This window comes from Nomascus leucogenys, chromosome 2 (assembly GCF_006542625.1).
Source record: "Nomascus leucogenys isolate Asia chromosome 2, Asia_NLE_v1, whole genome shotgun sequence".
NCBI classification, from domain to species: Eukaryota; Metazoa; Chordata; class Mammalia; order Primates; family Hylobatidae; genus Nomascus; species Nomascus leucogenys.
The window spans coordinates 120,266,293-120,284,882 of record NC_044382.1 but is presented as its reverse complement, the minus strand read 5'-3'; the positions used below and the strand labels follow the sequence as shown (position 1 = coordinate 120,284,882).

Genomic DNA, 18,590 nt, shown 5'->3' with positions numbered 1-18,590 from the left:
AGGGGAGTAGGGGAGTAGGCTGGAGTCACATCTAGGAGTCTCTAGGTGTTTAAAGTCATGAGACCAAATAAGGTCATTTAGGGAGAAAGAGACTGTAATTGCAGATGAGAAGGAGCAAGGCTGCAGTGTGCAGCTGTGCTAACCATGTGAGTTGTACATGCTGGAGTAGGTGCAACTGTGTGGGTGGTGCTGAGCAGGGCACCTGGACCCTACTTACTCCGCAGCTCCCTGGGCTGGCTTGGCTCCTTTGTGCCAGATTACTTGGTTAGCTGAAACTACATTTATGTTCAGCTTCTAGGACAGAGTTTAAGTGAACCCCAAATTAACCACCTGTATATTTTAAATTACTACGGTTTCAAGGCATGGCAAATTTAGGATTTTTTTTCAAGATGAAATGATCTCATAGTCTGTATAAGTGATGCCTCACTTATCCACATTTTAAAAATGTGTTGCAACTTCACTTACCCAAAATGTAGTGGAAACTTTCCAGAGATCTAAGGTTTCTTAAGCAGCCCAAATTGATTATCTTATGAGTCCACTCACAGGATTCAGCACTTTCTCAACGAATCTGTGATCCCTAAAACCATGTTTATTTTCATTTTAGGAAGAAATCTGAACACATTGGCTATTATGTGCCCTGGTCCTAAGAGATTTGAAGCAGCCTACTAGATGCAATTGTAGGGCAGCTCCACTAGAGTTAGGCATATGTTGGCAGAAAGGCATGTTTAAAAAATGGTTGGTGGGCTCTGAAGACATATAATAGTAGGTCCACAGAATCCAGTGTATTTTCAGTAACAAAAAAAGCAACTTCCATTAGACCACTTTATTAATAATAAAACTAGTATATTTGGAAGTCAAAGATACACTGGAAAGTTTGTATGATGTCTTTGTGGACTAAATGGAAAAATGATTGCTCAATTGAAAGATAATTAGTTAGGATGACTTTTCAGAGTCATCTCTGGTTTCTTGAATGATGTGGATGGAGGGAGGTTTCTAGGTATGTTCCAGGGCATAGAACATCTATGCCAGTACCTGGGATGAAGACATAAAGGGCATGCACATCACGTTCACAGATGGCATAAACACAGGAGGGACAGCAAGTTTGTTGAATACAAGAATGAAGATAAAAGAGGTCTGGATAAATTGGGAAGTGCTCCTGTTATTCATTGTTGTGTAACTAGCCATCTCAAAATGTAGGAGCTTTAAATTATGGCGACACACATTTTGCATGTGGATCTGCGACTTTCGCAGGGGTTGGCAGGGCCTGCTCATGTCTGTTCTACTTAGTGTCTGCTGGAGCAGCATGAAGGCTGGAGGCTGGAGTCATCTGAAGTCTCAGTCATGTGTGTGCTGGTTGATGTTGGCATTGGACGGGGCTTCAACTGGGGATGGAGCACCTACTTGTAGACTCTCCGTGTTGTTGCTTGGCTTCCTCGCAAGGGAAAACACCCAGAGGGCAAAGGGAGGGAAGGATACCAGAAGGAGCATGGTCACTGTGCATGACCATGTCTCAGAAGGCAGGCAGTTACTTCTGCCACCACACAATGTTACTTCTGTGGCATTCTGTTGGTTCAAAGTAAAGTCCAGGCAACAGTCCCCCCCGACCCTCTGCCACTCAAATTCCCTCAAATTTGCACGTCTGAAAGTTTTTCCTGGATTACCTGAGTAGGCTACTTAGGCTCCTGGATTCCAGGTTTGCTTTACTTTAACCCACTCTCCTTTTACTTGCTGTCAAGGTGATCAGATTAAAATGCAAATATTATCAAGTTGCTCCCCTACTTATGAGATTTCAATGACTATCCATAGTATTCTGCTTAAATTTAAATTAGATTATGCATACGAAACTCTTTATGATCTGGGCCCTATCTGTAACCTGTAGATCCTTCTCTAGCCTTCTCTTCCATCACTACACCATACACTGTTTTTACTCTCGGCCAGGTAACATTTAAAGGGGAGAAATACTACATTATACCTTTTGATAGGAATAGTGTTGACTAATTTAAAGACATGTTTTAATACATGAGATTCCTCTGACCAAAAATTATTTATATTCTTTTTACATATAAAATGCACTTATCCCTCCCAAGGCCTCCCAATATTCTTATTTATTATGACGTGGGACTTGAGCTTAAGATATACCATCTCCAGCTTGCAGTGAGCCGAGATCGCGCCACTGCACTCCAGCCTGGGCGACAGAGCGAGACTCCGTCTTAAAAAAAAAAAAAAAAAGATATACTATCTCCTCAAATCAGACTCTTTGAACATTTTCCCTCAAGTTTAACTCCTTGAGTACAGTTCCTTTTGATCTGAAAATACATGAATTAAGGTGATAAGATATGTTTCCTGCCTACCCGCCCCAAACATACAGTGGTGGAACATGCATAGGATAACCAGTATAAATGCTTCCATTTAGAAAGGGACAAAACAGGAGGCACACAACAATTACTAGTCTGTAATGCTAGTTTTGAAATCTAGCCAGACACATGTGGTCATTTCTCTGATTAGGTCTTGGTCCTATTGCCTAGGCGTTGTTCACTATGACGATTGGCCATGTCTTCTCGGCTCTTGGTTCTGTTGTCTGGGCTTGCTTGCTTTTTTAATAAAAAGTATTGTGTATTTGCGGTGGAGTAGTGTTCTTGGCCTGGATTTTGCCTAAGGAAGATTGGGAGTTCAAAGGCCTCTTTTCAGTTTGTTGTATCTCTGTCCCTTTCAGCCCAAGCTGGTATAATTCTTCTAAAAGTTGTTGTGGATTTCTTATGAATCAACCTTTAATTAACTTTATTAGACAAAGGCAGCATGCACAGATTGCTCTGGAATAAGCTCTTCTGTACCTTAGATTCACTGTAAGGCTGTTGGGACACAATGCCCTTAAGATTATTAGAGGATCTTGTTTTGAAAGGGTCCGTGAGGCATGGCGTTAAATCTTACAAACTGTATTACATCTAATAAAGGATTTTACAGTTACAGCATGTTTACCAGACAACATGCTGGATTCATTCTTTGCCCAGAAGCCATTTCTTTTTTTTTTTTTTTATTATTATACTTTAGGGTTTTAGGGTACATGTGCACAATGTGCAGGTTTGTTACATATGTATCCATGTGCCATGTTGATTTCCTGCACCCATTAACTCGTCATTTAGCATTAGGTGTATCTCCTAATGCTGTCCCTCCCCCCTCCCCCCACCCCACAACAGTCCCCAGAGTGTGATGTTCCCCTTCCTGTGTCCATGAGTTCTCATTGTTCAATTCCCACCTATGAGTGAGAACATGCGGTGTTTGGTTTTTTGTCCTTGCGATAGTTTACTGAGAATGATGTTTTCCAGTTTCATCCATGTCCCTACAAAGGACACGAACTCATCATTTTTTATGGCTGCATAGTATTCCATGGTGTATATGTGCCACATTTTCTTAATCCAGTCTATCGTTGTTGGACATTTGGGTTGGTTCCAACTCTTTGCTATTGTGAATAGTGCCGCAATAAACATACGTGTGCATGTGTCTTTATAGCAGCATGATTTATAGTCCTTTGGGTATATACCCAGTAATGGGATGGCTGGGTCAAATGGTATTTCTAGTTCGAGATCCCTGAGGAATCGCCACACTGACTTCCACAATGGTTGAACTAGTTTACAGTCCCACCAACAGTGTAAAAGTGTTCCTATTTCTCCACATCCTCTCCAGCACCTGTTGTTTCCTGATTTTTTAATGATCGCCATTCTAACTGGTGTGAGATGGTATCTCACTGTGGTTTTGATTTGCATTTCTCTGATGGCCAGTGATGATGAGCATTTCTTCATGTGTTTTCTGGCTGCATAAATGTCTTCTTTTGAGAAGTGTCTGTTCATGTTCTCTGCCCACTTTTTGATGGGGTTGTTTGTTTTTTTCTTGTAAATTTGTTTGAGTTCATTGTAGATTCTGGATATTAGCCCTTTGTCAGATGAGTAGGTTGCAAAAATTTTCTCCCATTCTGTAGGTTGCCTGTTCATTCTGATGATAGTTTCTTTTGCTGTGCAGAAGCTCTTTAGTTTAATGAGATCCCATTTGTCGATTTTGGCTTTTGTTGCCATTGCTTTTGGTGTTTTAGACATGAAGTCCTTGCCCACGCCTATGTCCTGAATGGTATTGCCTAGGTTTTCTTGTAGGATTTTAATGGTTTGAGGTCTAACATATAAGTCTTTAATCCATCTTGAATTAATTTTTGTATAAGGTGTACGGAAGGGATCCAGTTGCAGCTTTCTACATATGGCTAGCCAGTTTTCCCAGCACCATTTATTAAATAGGGAATCCTTTCCCCATTTCTTGTTTTTGTCAGGTTTGTCAAAGATCAGATAGTTGTAGCTATGCGGCATCATTTCTGAGGGCTCTGTTCTGTTCCATTGATCTATGTCTCTGTTGTGGTACCAGTACCATGCTCTTTTGGTTACTGTAGCCTTGTAGTATAGTTTAAAGTCAGGTAGCGTGATGCCTCCAGCTTTGTTCTTTTGGCTTAGGATTGACTTGGCGATGTGGGCTCTTTTTTGGTTCCATATGAACTTTAAAGTAGTTTTTTCCAATTCTGTGAAGAAAGTCATTGGTAGCTTGATGGGGATGGCATTGAATCTATAAATTACCTTGGGCAGTATGGCCATTTTCACGATATTGATTCTTCCAACCCATGAGCATGGAATGTTCTTCCATTTGTTTGTATCCTCTTTTATTTCATTGAGCAGTGGTTTGTAGTTCTCCTTGAAGAGGTCCTTCACATCCCTTGTAAGTTGGATTCCTAGGTATTTTATTCTCTTTGAAGCAATTGTGAATGGGAGTTCACTCATGATTTGGCTCTCTGTTTGTCTGTGATTGGTGTACAAGAATGCTTGTGATTTTTGTACATTAATTTTGTATCCTGAGACTTCGCTGAAGTTGCTAGTCAGCTTAAGGAGATTTTGGGCTGAGACAATGGGGTTTTCTAGATATACAATCATGTCATCTGCAAACAGGGACAGTTTGACTTCCTCTTTTCCTAATTGAATACCCTTTATTTCCTTCTCCTGCCTGATTGCTCTGGCCAGAACTTCCAGCACTATGTTGAATAGGAGCGGTGAGAGAGGGCATCCCTGTCTTGTGCCAGTTTTCAGAGGGAATGCTTCCAGTTTTTGCCCATTCAGTATGATATTGGCTGTGGGTTTGTCATAGATAGCTCTTATTATTTTGAGATACGTCCCATCAATACCTAATTTATTGAGAGTTTTTAGCATGAAGGGTTGTTGAATTTTCTCAAAGGCCTTTTCTGCATCTATTGAGATAATCATGTGGTTTTTGTCTTTGGTTCTGTTTATATGCTGGATTACATTTATTGATTTGCATATGTTGAACCAGCCTTGCATCCCAGGGATGAAGCCCACTTGATCATGGTGGATAAGCTTTTTGATGTGCTGCTGGATTCAGTTTGCCAGTATTTTATTGAGGATTTTTGCATCAATGTTCATCAAGGATATTGGTCTGAAATTCTCTTTTTTGGTTATGTCTCTGCCAGGTTTTGGTATCAGGACGATGCTGGCTTCATAAAATGTGTTAGGGAGGATTCCCTCTTTTTCTATCGATTGGAATAGTTTCAGAAGGAATGGTACCAGTTCCTCCTCGTACCTCTGGTAGAATTCAGCTGTGAATCCATCAGGTCCTGGACTCTTTTTGGTTGGTAAGCTATTGATTATTGCCACAATTTCAGAACCTGTTATTGTTCTATTCAGAGATTCAACTTCTTCCTGGTTTAGACTTGGGAGGGTGTATTTGTCGAAGAATTTATCCATTTCTTCTAGATTTTCTAGTTTATTTGCATAGAGGTGTTTGTAGTATTCTCTGATGGTAGATTGTATTTCTGTGGGATCGGTGGTGATATCCCCTTTTTCGTTTTTTATTGCATCTATTTGATTCTTCTCTCTTTTCTTCTTTATTAGTCTTGCTAGCGGTCCATCAATTTTGTTGATCTTTTCAAAAAACCAGCTCCTGGATTCATTAATTTTTTGAAGGGTTTTTTGTGTCTGTATTTCCTTCAGTTCTGCTCTGATTTTAGTTATTTCTAGCCTTCTGCTAGCTTTTGAATGTGTTTGCTCTTGCTTTTCTAGTTCTTTTAATTGTGATGTTAGGGTGTCAATTTTGGATCTTTCCTGCTTTCTCTTGTGGGCATTTAGTGCTATAAATTTCCCTCTACAGACTGCTTTGAATGTGTCCCAGAGATTCTGGTATGTTGTGTCTTTGTTCTCGTTGGTTTCAAAGAACATCTTTATTTCTGCCTTCATTTCATTATGTACCCAATAGTCATTCAGGAGCAGGTTGTTCAGTTTCCATGTAGTAGAGCGGTTTTGAGTGAGTTTCTTAATCCTGAGTTCTAGTTTGATTGCACTGTGGTCTGAGAGACAGTTTGTTATAATTTCTGTTCTTTTACATTTGCTGAGGAGAGCTTTACTTCCAACTATGTGGTCAATTTTGGAATAGGTGTGGTGTGGTGCTGAAAAAAATGTATATTCTGTTGACTTGGGGTGGAGAGTTCTGTAGATGTCTATTAGGTCCACTTTATGTAGAGCTGAGTTCAATTCCTGAATATCCTTGTTAACTTTCTGTCTCGTTGATCTGTCTAATGCTGACAGTGGGGTGTTAAAATCTCCCATTATTATTGTGTGGGAGTTTAAGTCTCTTTGTAGGTCACTGAGGACTTGCTTTATGAATCTGGGTGCTCCTGTGTTGGGTGCATATATATTTAGGATAGTTAGCTCTTCTTGTTGAATTGATCCCTTTACCATTATGTAATGGCCTTCTTTGTCTCTTTTGATCTTTGTTGGTTTAAAGTCTATTTTATCAGAGACTAGGATTGCAACCCCTGCCTTTTTTGGTTTTCCATTTGCTTGATAGATCTTCCTCCATCCCTTTATTTTGAGTCTCTGTGTGTCTCTGCACGTGAGATGGGTTTCCTGAATACACCACACTGATGGGTCCTGACTCCTTATCCAGTTTGCCAGTCTGTGTCTTTTGATTGGAGCATTTAGCCCATTTACATTTAACGTTAATATTGTTATGTGTGAATCTGATCCTGTCATTATGATGTTAGTTGGTTATTTTGCTCGTTAGTTGCTATAGTTTCTTCCTAGCCTCGATGGTCTTTACAATTTGGCATGTTTTTGCAGTGGCTGTTACCGGTTGTTCCTTTCCATGTTTAGTGCTTCCTTCAGGAGCTCTTTTAGGGCAGGCCTGGTGGTGACAAAATCATTCAGCGTTTGCTTGTCTGTAAAGTATTTTATTTCTCCTTCACTTATGAAGCTTAGTTTGGCGGGATAGGAAATTCTGGGTTGAAAATTCTTTTCTTTAAGAATGTTGAATATCGGCCCCCACTCTCTTCTGGCTTGTAGAGTTTCTGCCGAGAGATCAGCTGTTAGTCTGATGGGCTTCCCTTTGTGGGTAACCCGACCTTTCTCTCTGGCTGCCCTTAACATTTTTTCCTTCATTTCAACTTTGGTGAATCTGACAATTATGTGTCTTGGAGTTGCCCTTCTCGAGGAGTATCTTTGTGTCATTCTCTGTATTTCCTGAATCTGAATGCTAGCCTGCCTTGCTAGATTGGGGAAGTTCTCCTGGATAATATCCTGCAGAGTGTTTTCCAACTTGGTTCCATTCTCCCCATCATTTTCAGGTACACCAATCAGACGTAGGTTTGGTCTTTTCACATAGTCCCAAATTTCTTGGAGGCTTTGTTCATTTCTTTTTATTCTTTTTTCTCTAAACTTCCCTTCTCTCTTCATTTCATTCATTTCATCTTCCATCAGCGATACCCTTTCTTCCAGTTGATCGCATCTGCTACTGAGGCTTCTGCAATCTTCGCGTAGTTCTCGAAACTTGGCTTTCAGCTCCATCAGCTCCTTTAAGCCCTTCTCTCCATTGGTTATTCTAGTTATCCATTCTTCTAATTTTTTTTCAAAGTTTTTAACTTCTTTGCTATTGTTTTGAATTTCCTCTCGTAGCTCAGAGTAGTTTGATCGTCTGAAGCCTTCTTCTCTCAACTCATCAAAGTCATCCTCCATCCAGCTTTGTTCCGTTGCTGGTGAGGAACTGCGTTCCTTTGGAGGAGGAGAGGTGCTCTGTTTTTTAGAGTTTCCAGTTTTTTTGCTCTGTTTTTTCCCCATCTTTGTGGTTTTATCTACTTTTTGTCTTTGATGATGGTGATGTACAGATGGGTTTTTGGTGTGGATGTCCTTTCTGTTTGTTAGTTTTCCTTCTACCAGACAGGACCCTCAGCTGCAGGTCTGTTGGAGTTTACTAGAGGTGCACTCCAGACCCTGTTTGGCTGGGTGTCAGCAGCGGTGGCTGCAGAACAGCGGATTTTCGTGAGACCACAAATTCAGCTGTCTGACAGTTCCTCTGAAAGTTTTGTCTCAGAGAAGTACCCGGTTGAATGAGGTGTCAGTCTGTCCCTACTGGGGGGGTGCCTCCCAGTTAGGCTGCTCAGGGGTGAGGGACCCACTTTAGGAGGCAGTCTGTCCGTTCTCAGATCTCCAGCTGCGTGCTGGGAGAACCACTACTCTCTTCAAAGCTGTCAGTCAGACAGGGACATTTAAGTCTGTGGAGGTTCTTGCTGAGTTTTTGTTTGTCTGTGCCCTGCCCCCAGAGGTGGAGCCTACAGAGGCAGGCAGGCCTCCTTCAGCTGTGGTGGGCTCCACCCAGTTCGAGCTTCCTGGCTGCTTTGTTTACCTAAGCAAGCCTGGGCAATGGCGGGCGCCCCTCCCCGAGCCTCGCTGCCGCCTTGCAGCTTGATCTCAGACTGCTGTGCTAGCAATCAGCGAGACTCCGTGGGCATAGGACCCTCCGAGCCAGGTGCGGGACACAATCTCCTAGTGTGCCGTTTTCCAGGCCCGTTGGAAAAGCGCAGTATTAGGATGGGACTGACCCGCTATTCCAGGTGCCGTCTGCTTCCCCTTTCTTTGACTAGGAAAGGGAACTCCCTGACCCCTTGCGCTTCCCGAGTGAGGCAATGCCTCGCCCTGCTTCGGTTGGCGCACAGTGCGCTTCACCGACTGTCCTGCACCCACTGTTAGGCACTCCCTAGTGAGATGAGACCGGTACCTCAAGCAGAAATGCAGAAATCACCCGTCTTCTGTGTCGCTGGGGCTGGGAGCTGGAGACCGGAGCTGTTCCTATTTGGCCATCTTGGCTCCACCCTGCCCAGAAGCCATTTCTTAATTGCAGCATTGTTTGCCTTCTGATAGGGCTAGGAATGAGAAAATTTTATTTTCAAACTCAGTAAAAAGTCCTGGCTCCTTTATATTTTAATAGTTCTTCTTTCTTTTTAGCTTATCTCTCTCTTGTTACATTTCATTTATAGGCAGCAAAATGAAGCCAGTCAGCACTTTCAACAGTTTACCTGGAAACGTACTTATCTGAATCATGCAGTTTGTTTGGTACATTTTTTATTTCACATTTTTTTCTGTTTCCAATAGCTTTCTCTGCTTTAATTGAGGCTCTTAGAGACAGCCTCCCTGCAAGCCCTCAGGCTTCTACCAATACTGTCCTTAAGGTCCTTCTTGCTACTTCATCCCAAAAACACACAGTGGAAAGTAGAGGGAGTGGGGCCAGATCATGGAAGGCCTTATTGGTTATTAGAAGGATTTTGTGTTTTACTTTGAGTGATAAAGGAAACCACTGGAGGATACTGAAGAGAAGAGTTAACTGATTTGATGCGTGTTTAAATGCTTTTCTCTAACTGCAAGGGCTGACACAAGGATACTATTAAAAGAGTTGTTGAAGAAATCCAAGTGAAAGTTGATGGCTGCTTGGACCTGAGAGTGGTGAGAATTTGACCTGTTATGTTTATATTTTAAACTTAGAGCCAACAAGATTTGCAGGTGGATAGAAGAGACAGAAGATAAAGAGGTTTTGACTGGAACCAATGGAAAAGCGCTGTACTGCTTAATGAGATGGTGAAGACTTCAGGAGAAGAATTTTTTTTTGAGGAGGTAGAATCATCAGTTTTCTTTTGGACATCTAAACTTTGAGATTCTAATAGGCATCTAAGTGGAGATGCCAAGTAGGCAGTTGGATTTAGCAGGGAATTCTGGTCTGGCTATAACTGTGGAAGTTGTCAGTGTATAGATGGCATTTAAGGCCATGAGCCTTGATGTGAGGTATGAGCTCAAGCAGTCCAGCCTTTCCTGGTCAGGGAAATATGAGCAACCAGAAACAGATTTTGAAGATATGGCCAGTGAGACGGGGGGAGAAGGAAGAGTGAGGGGTGTCCTAGAAGCATGTGACGTATTTCAAGAACATGGATGAAAACTGTGTCTATCATTAGATGGAACAACGTGGACGTAATTGCAGTAAATACTGAAATGGGACCACGAGGAGATGAGAGATTGTAGAACAACTTTTTTTTTTTTTTTTTTCTCGTCCGGAGATTTATTTCAAAGCACAGAAGTAAAATGGACAGGTATGGGAGTCAAAGTTTTTTGGTTTTGTTTTGAAGATGGGAGAAATAAAGACATCATTCTTCCAAGAATGATTCTGTCAAAAGGGAAACCTTCATGATGCAGGAAAGAGAACAGAAGGTTGCTGGAACCGTGTTCTTGAATAGATGAGAAAGGGATGAGCCTAAGTGGAACATGGACAGGTCCTCCACAGCAACAGGAGAGAAGGCAGAACACAAGCTCAGATGCAGGCAGGTTGGTCGATGGGGCCAGGATGCATATGCATTTCTCTTCTGATTGTTTCGATTTTCAGTGAAGTAATGAAGATCTTCAGCTGAGAGTGAGGAAGGGAAAGGAGTTGTTGGAAGTTTAAGGACAGAGGAGAAAGTGTCAAGAATTATTAAGGACAATGACGGAATAAGATGTAGTAGGATTCTGCGTGATACCAAGGGTTCTCTTGGGTTATTGCTAATGAATGTAAAGCGAGCCCACCTATGGTTGTGCAATCTGAGCCTCCAGGTGTGTTCAGCTCCTTGGGTGCTAGCATGGAGAATGCAGGGAATTGGAGTTACCCATGGGTGTTTTTTTTTTCCAGTAGATATTATGGAAGCAAGGATGTGCAAGGAAATTGAGGACACTTGCAAGTGAACGATTATAATGAATAGTGAGGGAAATGACATTGGTTGGGGGCATCAGCGAGGGACAATGAAAAGGGAGCAGGGTCAATGAATTGGGTGTCTTAGTGGAGTCAGAATATTAGAGTGAGTTGGGAGAATAGTATTAGTTGAGAGTAAGAATCTTGAAATTTAAGTTGTGCATTACTTCTCAGACAATATTCTAAAAAGTAGCTTGGCCCGAGTGTAAGATGGAATGGCTTCAGTTCATTGGAGCTGCTGTTCTGTACTTTTGGGCAAGTTGTTTACTCAGTGTTTCAATTTCCTTATTTATAAAAGGGTAATTATAATAGTTCTTCATAGAGTTATTAAGAGGATTAAAAGAGTAAATACATGTAGAGTCCTCAACAGTGCCTGTCACATTGCAAAAATTTAATAAATGCTAGCTGTTATTATTGCATTTCTGTAACCTTAGAGTGGTGTCAGGGTCCATGGATGAGAAATGAGGAATATTCCCGGGGCCAGTGACACTTTATGAGAAGCCACATGGTCCAACAGAGATTCCTTGAAATTCACTCATGCTGAAAAATGGGGCCAGATGTAATTACCTCTCCCTCCCTGTAGATCACTCCAGTGACAGGCCCTTGTTTTTGTCGCCACTGCAAGATAGTTCTATTATGGTGGCTTTACTTGAGGTCCTAAGGATTCTATGACTCATATGAAGGAGCAAATTAAAACCACATCCTCTTGATGTTGCTTAGAGGGCCTTAGATCTGTTTACAGGGTCAGTGGGAAAAGCACAAATAGCCATAACCTAAGTCCTGGATTCCTTGAAACATATACGTGAGTTATGTTGAGTCCTAGAACTCCCCAGGAATGACCTGTTGTATCACTTTTGAGATCTTTGTGGCTCTGTTGTCAATGGTACATGACCAACTCTGTTTTTACTCTCTTAGATCAGGAGGTTGTTTTGCTATATTAATGAAAACTGTGTGTGCTTTTAAGTCCTTTTATTTGGCCTACAGGAAACTTTATTAAATGTCAACGTAACTTTCTTAAATTCTCCGAAAGAGAGTCAGCATTGGACTCTGAGTGAAATAAGATGCAGCAAACTCTCATTACTTCATGCTGTCCTTTTTTTTAAAAAAATTTTTAGGGTTTATTCTACTATTAGAACTCTAGGAGACTCCAAAAGAACAGTTGACAAAAGAAAGGTTGGACCCCGAATTTAATATATATCTTTTGAAGGTTAGGATATTGATTGGCTGGACACTATTAGAGTTTCAGAACCTAATTCTGAGACTGTTACCTAGGAAATTGATGAAATTGAGACATTATCAGCCAAGGTGGATGAAAGCAGCCAAGGGCATTTAGCCAGGACTGTCAGAGAGTAAGAAGGGTCTGTCATTGCTCTCCGGGTTACATCAGTGCTGTGATTAAGATTGACAGGCCTGAAGTGGTAAGGCTGTCTAGCTGCTTTACCTCTTCCACTGTGGCAAAGGGGCAGAGTCAGAGAGGACTGTCACCATGACTCCTCAGTGATTGAGTGTTTAGGATACAGTATCCTAAGTACAGTTAGGAGTGGACTGTGCGAAATCAGAGAGCAGGGTCTGTTTGGGTTCATTGTTACCTTCCTACAAAATGGGATCTCATCCAGCTTGTCAGCATATACAAACTACATAGTATACATTTGAAATAGGAGAGAGAGGGGAGTGGGGAAGGGGAAAGTGAGTGATTATCCTAGAGAATGGACAGCTTGAATGTTGAGAGAGAATGAGAGATAGGGCTATTTCTCCTCGTGACCATCTGGCTAGGCAAGAGGCAGCACACCAGGGTACAATTCAGAGAAACCATTCTCTGAATCAACATTGGACCCAGTGTGAAATAAGATGCAACACAGCTCCAATTATTGCATGCTGTCCTTTCTTTATTTAAAAAAATTTAGGGTTTATTCTATTAGAACTCTAGGAGACTCCAAAAGAACAGTTTCTTAGGGCACCACACTGCGTGGTTCTCAGCTCTCTGCTCCTCTTTCCCCTCATGTGGGGCAGGTGGAAAGACTGAATGGACTACTTCTCTTTCTGGAAGATCTCCATGAATATTGATTGCTTAGCTGAGTATTTGCTAGCTGTTAGGCAACACTGACTTCAATAGAGTGTTCAGTTGTAAAGGACTTAGAGTATTACATTCTGTGTTATTACATGGAAATTTACTCGCTTGCTTTAAGAGCAGTTGAGCTGATAGACATGTACTTTATACAGATTTAAGGCTCTGTTATCCCCCATTTACCTATTTTGAGAAAGTTTTTTTTGAACATGCTATTTAATGATTTTTTTTCAGTAAAGCCATCGGATACTCACCCTGCAGTTAATTTTCCTTGTACATGATTTTATTATCTCATATGTATTCATCTTATATAAGTAATTATTGTCTCACCACATTGTATTGTAATTACATGGCTGTGTGTCTCTTGCTAGGCTGTGAGTGCGAGTTTAGTCATGGGTCTCATTCAACTTTGTGTTCCCATACTACTCAGGACAGTGTCTGACATGTCATGTAAAGAACATGTATATGGATATCCATAAGTGATGAATGAATGAATGATATCCCAGTTTTAGAGTCTACCTCCAGAATATTGGCACTCCGTGACTAAGTATTCTGGATGTGTTCCTTAAAACAGGGATATTGTGTTCACTGGCAATTTTTTGTGCCCTTTTTTTCTCTTAAACAATAGAGTAACAGGCTGATGTGTTTCACTCTGATCTTCCATGTGCTGTGTTTGATTGCTTGTTGATAATGAATGGTGACAAGTGCCATCATAGTGTGGCTACTTTGGTTCCAAGGTCACATCTTTCCCTTGGTTGAACATAAGTGGGTTTTACATTTCAAGATCTTGGCTTCTGAAACCTGGTGACTTGTGTTTATTATTTATGTTCTTGGGCATTTATCATTGTCTGACCTCTGTAACCCCTGGTTTCTATTTTGATCAAATGAGATTTGTGCGTGGCTGGCTCTAGGGTGGTGCTTAGCATAGCAAATGTGCAGTGAGTTGATTGAATAGCCTTTGTCTGAGTCTTGCTGCTGCTGCTTCATGCTGCAGAATTGTAATTTATAACTTTTCTTGAAACTGTTATTTTACTTTTTTCACCTCACAAATTTAATCACTCTCAAGGAACGATATGTATTTTAAAATAGAACAGATTATCATTAATGTAAAATTTTTGATAGATTAACCAGTTTTTCCCATTATATGTAGTTAAAAATTTTTCTTCCTATTTTCTTTAGCTGGCTTTAGTGACTGAAAAGCATTCTGGAGACAAGAAAACAAAGACAAAACAAAACAAAATGAATCGAAAAATCTGAAAAAAAATTACAAAGGTTGTCTTTTGGGATGATGATGATGATAGGAGGAGAAATTAAAAACTCTGATTTCTGCCTTACTAGTTTCAGAACAAGATTAGACAGATAGTAATAAGACCAAAGCCTCCTTTTTCCCCTTCTTGCCACAAGCACATATTGACACCTCATGTGTAAGTGTGGCGTAGGGCGTGAAATTAAATCCCAATGTTACATGTGCCTTGACACCTGGAGAAACTGGGAGAGCCTCTAATGACGCATCTATAAGCTCCCTCCCTTACTGTGCTCTAGGGAATACGGTCCCCTAACCAACCAGCTGTCCAAGACCCCAGCAGGCTGACATCTTGATTTTAGCCTTGTGAAATTTGAAGCAAAGAAAGACACTAACTTTCAGCACTGTGAGATAATAAACGGGTGTTGTTTTAGCCTCTAAGCTTGTGGTAATTTGTTATGGCAGCAGTGGAAACCGAATGCAAGTGTTATTGAGTATTTGTGTTTGTTTTCCTTGGTTTTCTCTTCATTGAAAAATTCAGGGGATAGTAAAACCTTTTTGTTTAACATGAATGGCAAGAAACAGTTCCTTCACCTCATGTTTCCATTTCATGAAAAACCCACAGCTTTATATACGTAAAGGGATGGGTCTGTGTTGTGTCCAACACACAGCTTAACATTTGGGTTGATTTTACTCTCCTTGAATGAGCTACAGTTTCCCTGGGAATCATAATTTTAACCCCAAAGCCTCATTTTTAGTCGCTGTGGGCTCCAAGAGCATTTCACTGACACATCCTCTGCTTCAAACACATTTTCTGTTTTAAAAGTGAGTGATTCTAGAACTTTTGAAAAATAAGACATGATGAAGACCAGAATAATGAACATTGTGTTTTTAGTTGCTACACTTAGATATGTTGGTTACTCTACTTTTTTAAAAAAAAGTCAAAAAATGGAAACTGCTGTGAGTGGCAAATAGTGAAGCTTATATATGCATGAATAAGGTTTAGTATAGTTATAAAATCTTATAGTGAAATGATTACAGCAGTTGTATTCATAGTCATAGTATTCATAATATGAATAATTGTATTCATAATTAGGAATAAAAGGTAAGGGGATTGCATAAAGCATTTTAATTGCCTTTTATAATTATTGCTACTGTTACATAGCAGAACAAGCATTCTGCCCTCAACTGAGGGGAACCAAAGTGGGGAACTGGGCCAGTGCATGAGTGCTGGGAGGAACGTGGGTCAAGGTGGGTCAGCTCCTACCTCGCTGTGGTGGGGGAATTGTCCCTTCTTCATTAAGGAACACGAGGAAATGGAAACTGAGTGGCTTGGCCCTGGGGGTCCCCAGCATCTGGCTAGGAGAGTGTGGGAGTGATTGCATCTCTGCCCTCCCCTGACTCTCCAGGGCAGCCCTTATCCCTTTGACTCTGCTTTTGTGGGAACTCCAGTGCCCTCTGTTCTTCCTTGGCTTCTGCCCTGCACTTCCCACAGATGGAGAGAGGAAACTAGAGGCTTACCTCATCTCTTTCCTTCGATAATTCTACTTCATAATTATGAGATTTAAAGGAAGGCCTCTCCCCAGGACCCCAAATTCTCCTGCCACCACTTGAAATTCTGTTCATTAACTGTTAATTTGAATTAATAAGTAGGTATCTTAGACTGGCCAAAGGCAGTTATTAGAGGTGACCTAATCATTCTTAGCATGTGTAGCCTGAGCTAGGGGCTATTCTAAAGAATTTACCTGGATTAACTTATTTAATCTGCACAGCAGCCTTATGAGGAAGGTCCAGTGGTGTCCAGTCACTTGTCCTAAGTTACATGGCAATGACATGGGGAGAGTCAGAACAGAGTCCCTATGGGTCTGCCCTCGGATTCAGGCCCTCAGCCACTGTGCTGAACTGCTCTCCTGGATCCTTAATGAGGAGTTGATTGTTTTCTTCCTAACACCTAGCAGCAATACCTGTAGGGATGAGACTGGAGGCAAAGATGGTGAGGACGTATTAGGAGGAGACATGGCTCTAAGGGGAGCAGTGCTTGGGATGATGGAGACTTTGGAAAGAGACTTGGAGGACATTTTTTTTGAGGCCATTATTTTCCCACCAAAAGTAGTCGGAAGTCACTCATAAGCATTTGGATGTCACATTATAATCAGTATGATAATTCAACCAGGGACCCAGCAAGTACTGCTGCTCTTCTTTGCCTCTCTTCCAACATCAGCATCATCTTTTTCTTTGTATTTGATTTTTAATTTAATGTTATTTTTAAAAGATGGGGTCATGCCATGTTGGCCAGGGTGGTCTTAAACTTCAGGTCTCAAGCAGTCCTTCTTCCCCTGCCTCCCAAAGTGATGGGATTTCAGGTGTGAGCCACTATGCCTGGCCAATTTTTTCTTTTACTGTTCTTGCTGCAGAAAATTCTTATGTATGTTTGTGTGTGTATATGAGTGAAATGTTTAACTTATCAAGTTTTAAAATGTTTAAGTAAGATTTTGCAAATATTCTTGAAGTAAAAGCTAATGAAAAACAACTAATTTCTTTAATTGTCCTTTTCTTCCTCACACAGTATTGGCTGGATCCTGCAAAAACCCTTGCTGAACACAAAGAACTGATCAACAGTAGGTATTAGAGGGTGGCTTGAAAGCGATGACAAAGTCCATGATTAGTTGGGTGCAGAAGTGGGCTTTAGTACTGGAGAAAGATGTGAGTAGTAGTACTTGAGTACCAGAATATGGAAATGGGTGTATTGTGTGCCTTGCTAGGCCCTCTCCAAAGTCAGATTAAATTTAATCAGTTTCTGAGTGGATCTTAGTATTGAATTTTTCCTAGAGGCAGCCCTTCCGTTGATTTTGTGTGTGGTTTTTCTGTATGCTTGTCTTTAAAATTTGACCTTAAAACAAAAAAGGCAAATAGACATTAATGGGTGGTAGGCGGGCTGCAGGGATGGGTCATAATGTCCAAGCTTTTAAAGAGCTTGAGTTTCTTGGGTTATGGCATGGTTTTGCCATTCAGACCACTCAGTTTCCTAAGCCAGTAAGTAAGAGGCGCCTTTGTGATCTGAAAAGTGGTCTTCAGAGAGAGACCATTTTTGGGAGCTAGCTTTTTGGTTTTATCAATATGAATATTATAAGGAGATGCAATATAATTAAGTATATATTCCTTCATCTTAATTTCCAGAACCCAAGTTTTTATTTATAAGCACAAACACAGAGGCTTCTTAAGTGTGCAAAAGAATACTCTTTTTTAAAAAATTGTCTGTTTCAATTGAAATAAAATGTACATAACATATAAAATGGATCCTTTTAACCATTTTTGTGTGCAGTTCAGTGGCATTAGGTACATTTACACTGTTGTGCAGCCATCATCACTGTCCATCTCCAAAATGTTTTAATCTCCCTAAACTGAAACTCTGTTCCCCATTAAAGCATTTTGCTGAACTGTGTGAATTATTGCTAATCAAAACGGAGTGGATTCTTCTGGCATTCATTATCCCCATTCTGAGTCTATTTTCTGTGCATGTCAGCTTGTTTCCTGTGATAGTATTGGTTGTGCAACGCTCCATGGATCCAAGGGCAGGAATGTAGCTCTGCTTCCAAAAGGAACTGGAAACCTGGACTGCAAAGCCATCAGAAAGTCCTTTTCCTATGAACGTCAGCATCATTGTTGTTTCTGATTGCGTTTCCCCCTCTGTAGTGGAAAGCACTGGAGTTTACAAGTTATAGCTCTAGCATATTTGAACCAATTAAAAAAATACCAATTGGAAAACCAGAAAAATTTCAGGAATGTTTTTTTTTTTTTTTTTTTTTTTGAGACAGTGTCTTGCTCTGGCACGCAGGCTGGAGTGCAGTGGTGTGCTCTTGGCTGACTGCAGTCTCTGCCTCCTGCGTTCAAGCAATTCTTCTGCCTCAGCCTCACAAGTAGCTGGGATTACAAGCGCCCACGACCACGCCTGGCTGATGTTTTTTTTTGTATTTTTAGTAGAGATGGGGTTTCGCCATATTGGCCAGGCTGGTCTCGAATTCCTGACCTCAGGTGATCCACCCACCTGAGCCTTCCAAAAGTGCTGGGATTACAGGTGTGAGCCACCGCACCCAGCCAATTATTTTAAAGTAAACTCACAGGTTTCTTTTATAGGAAAAGTTGATATTTCTATCAAGGTGATGAAAAAATGTTAATTATTTTAAGGTGCATTATTAAAGTGTT

The 18,590-nt window shown here is 40.9% G+C and overlaps 1 protein-coding gene across 2 annotated transcripts in view; it reads left to right on the top strand.

The window, feature by feature from the left end:
- Positions 1–18,590, top strand: part of EPB41L4A (erythrocyte membrane protein band 4.1 like 4A) — a 261,160-nt gene that overhangs the window by 128,634 nt on the left and 113,936 nt on the right. For both annotated transcript variants that reach the window (XM_003259826.4, XM_030817603.1), the window contains exon 3: positions 16,954–17,005. In XM_003259826.4, coding sequence (XP_003259874.2) covers positions 16,954–17,005 — 52 coding nt within the window. The remainder of the gene's footprint in view (positions 1–16,953; positions 17,006–18,590) is intronic.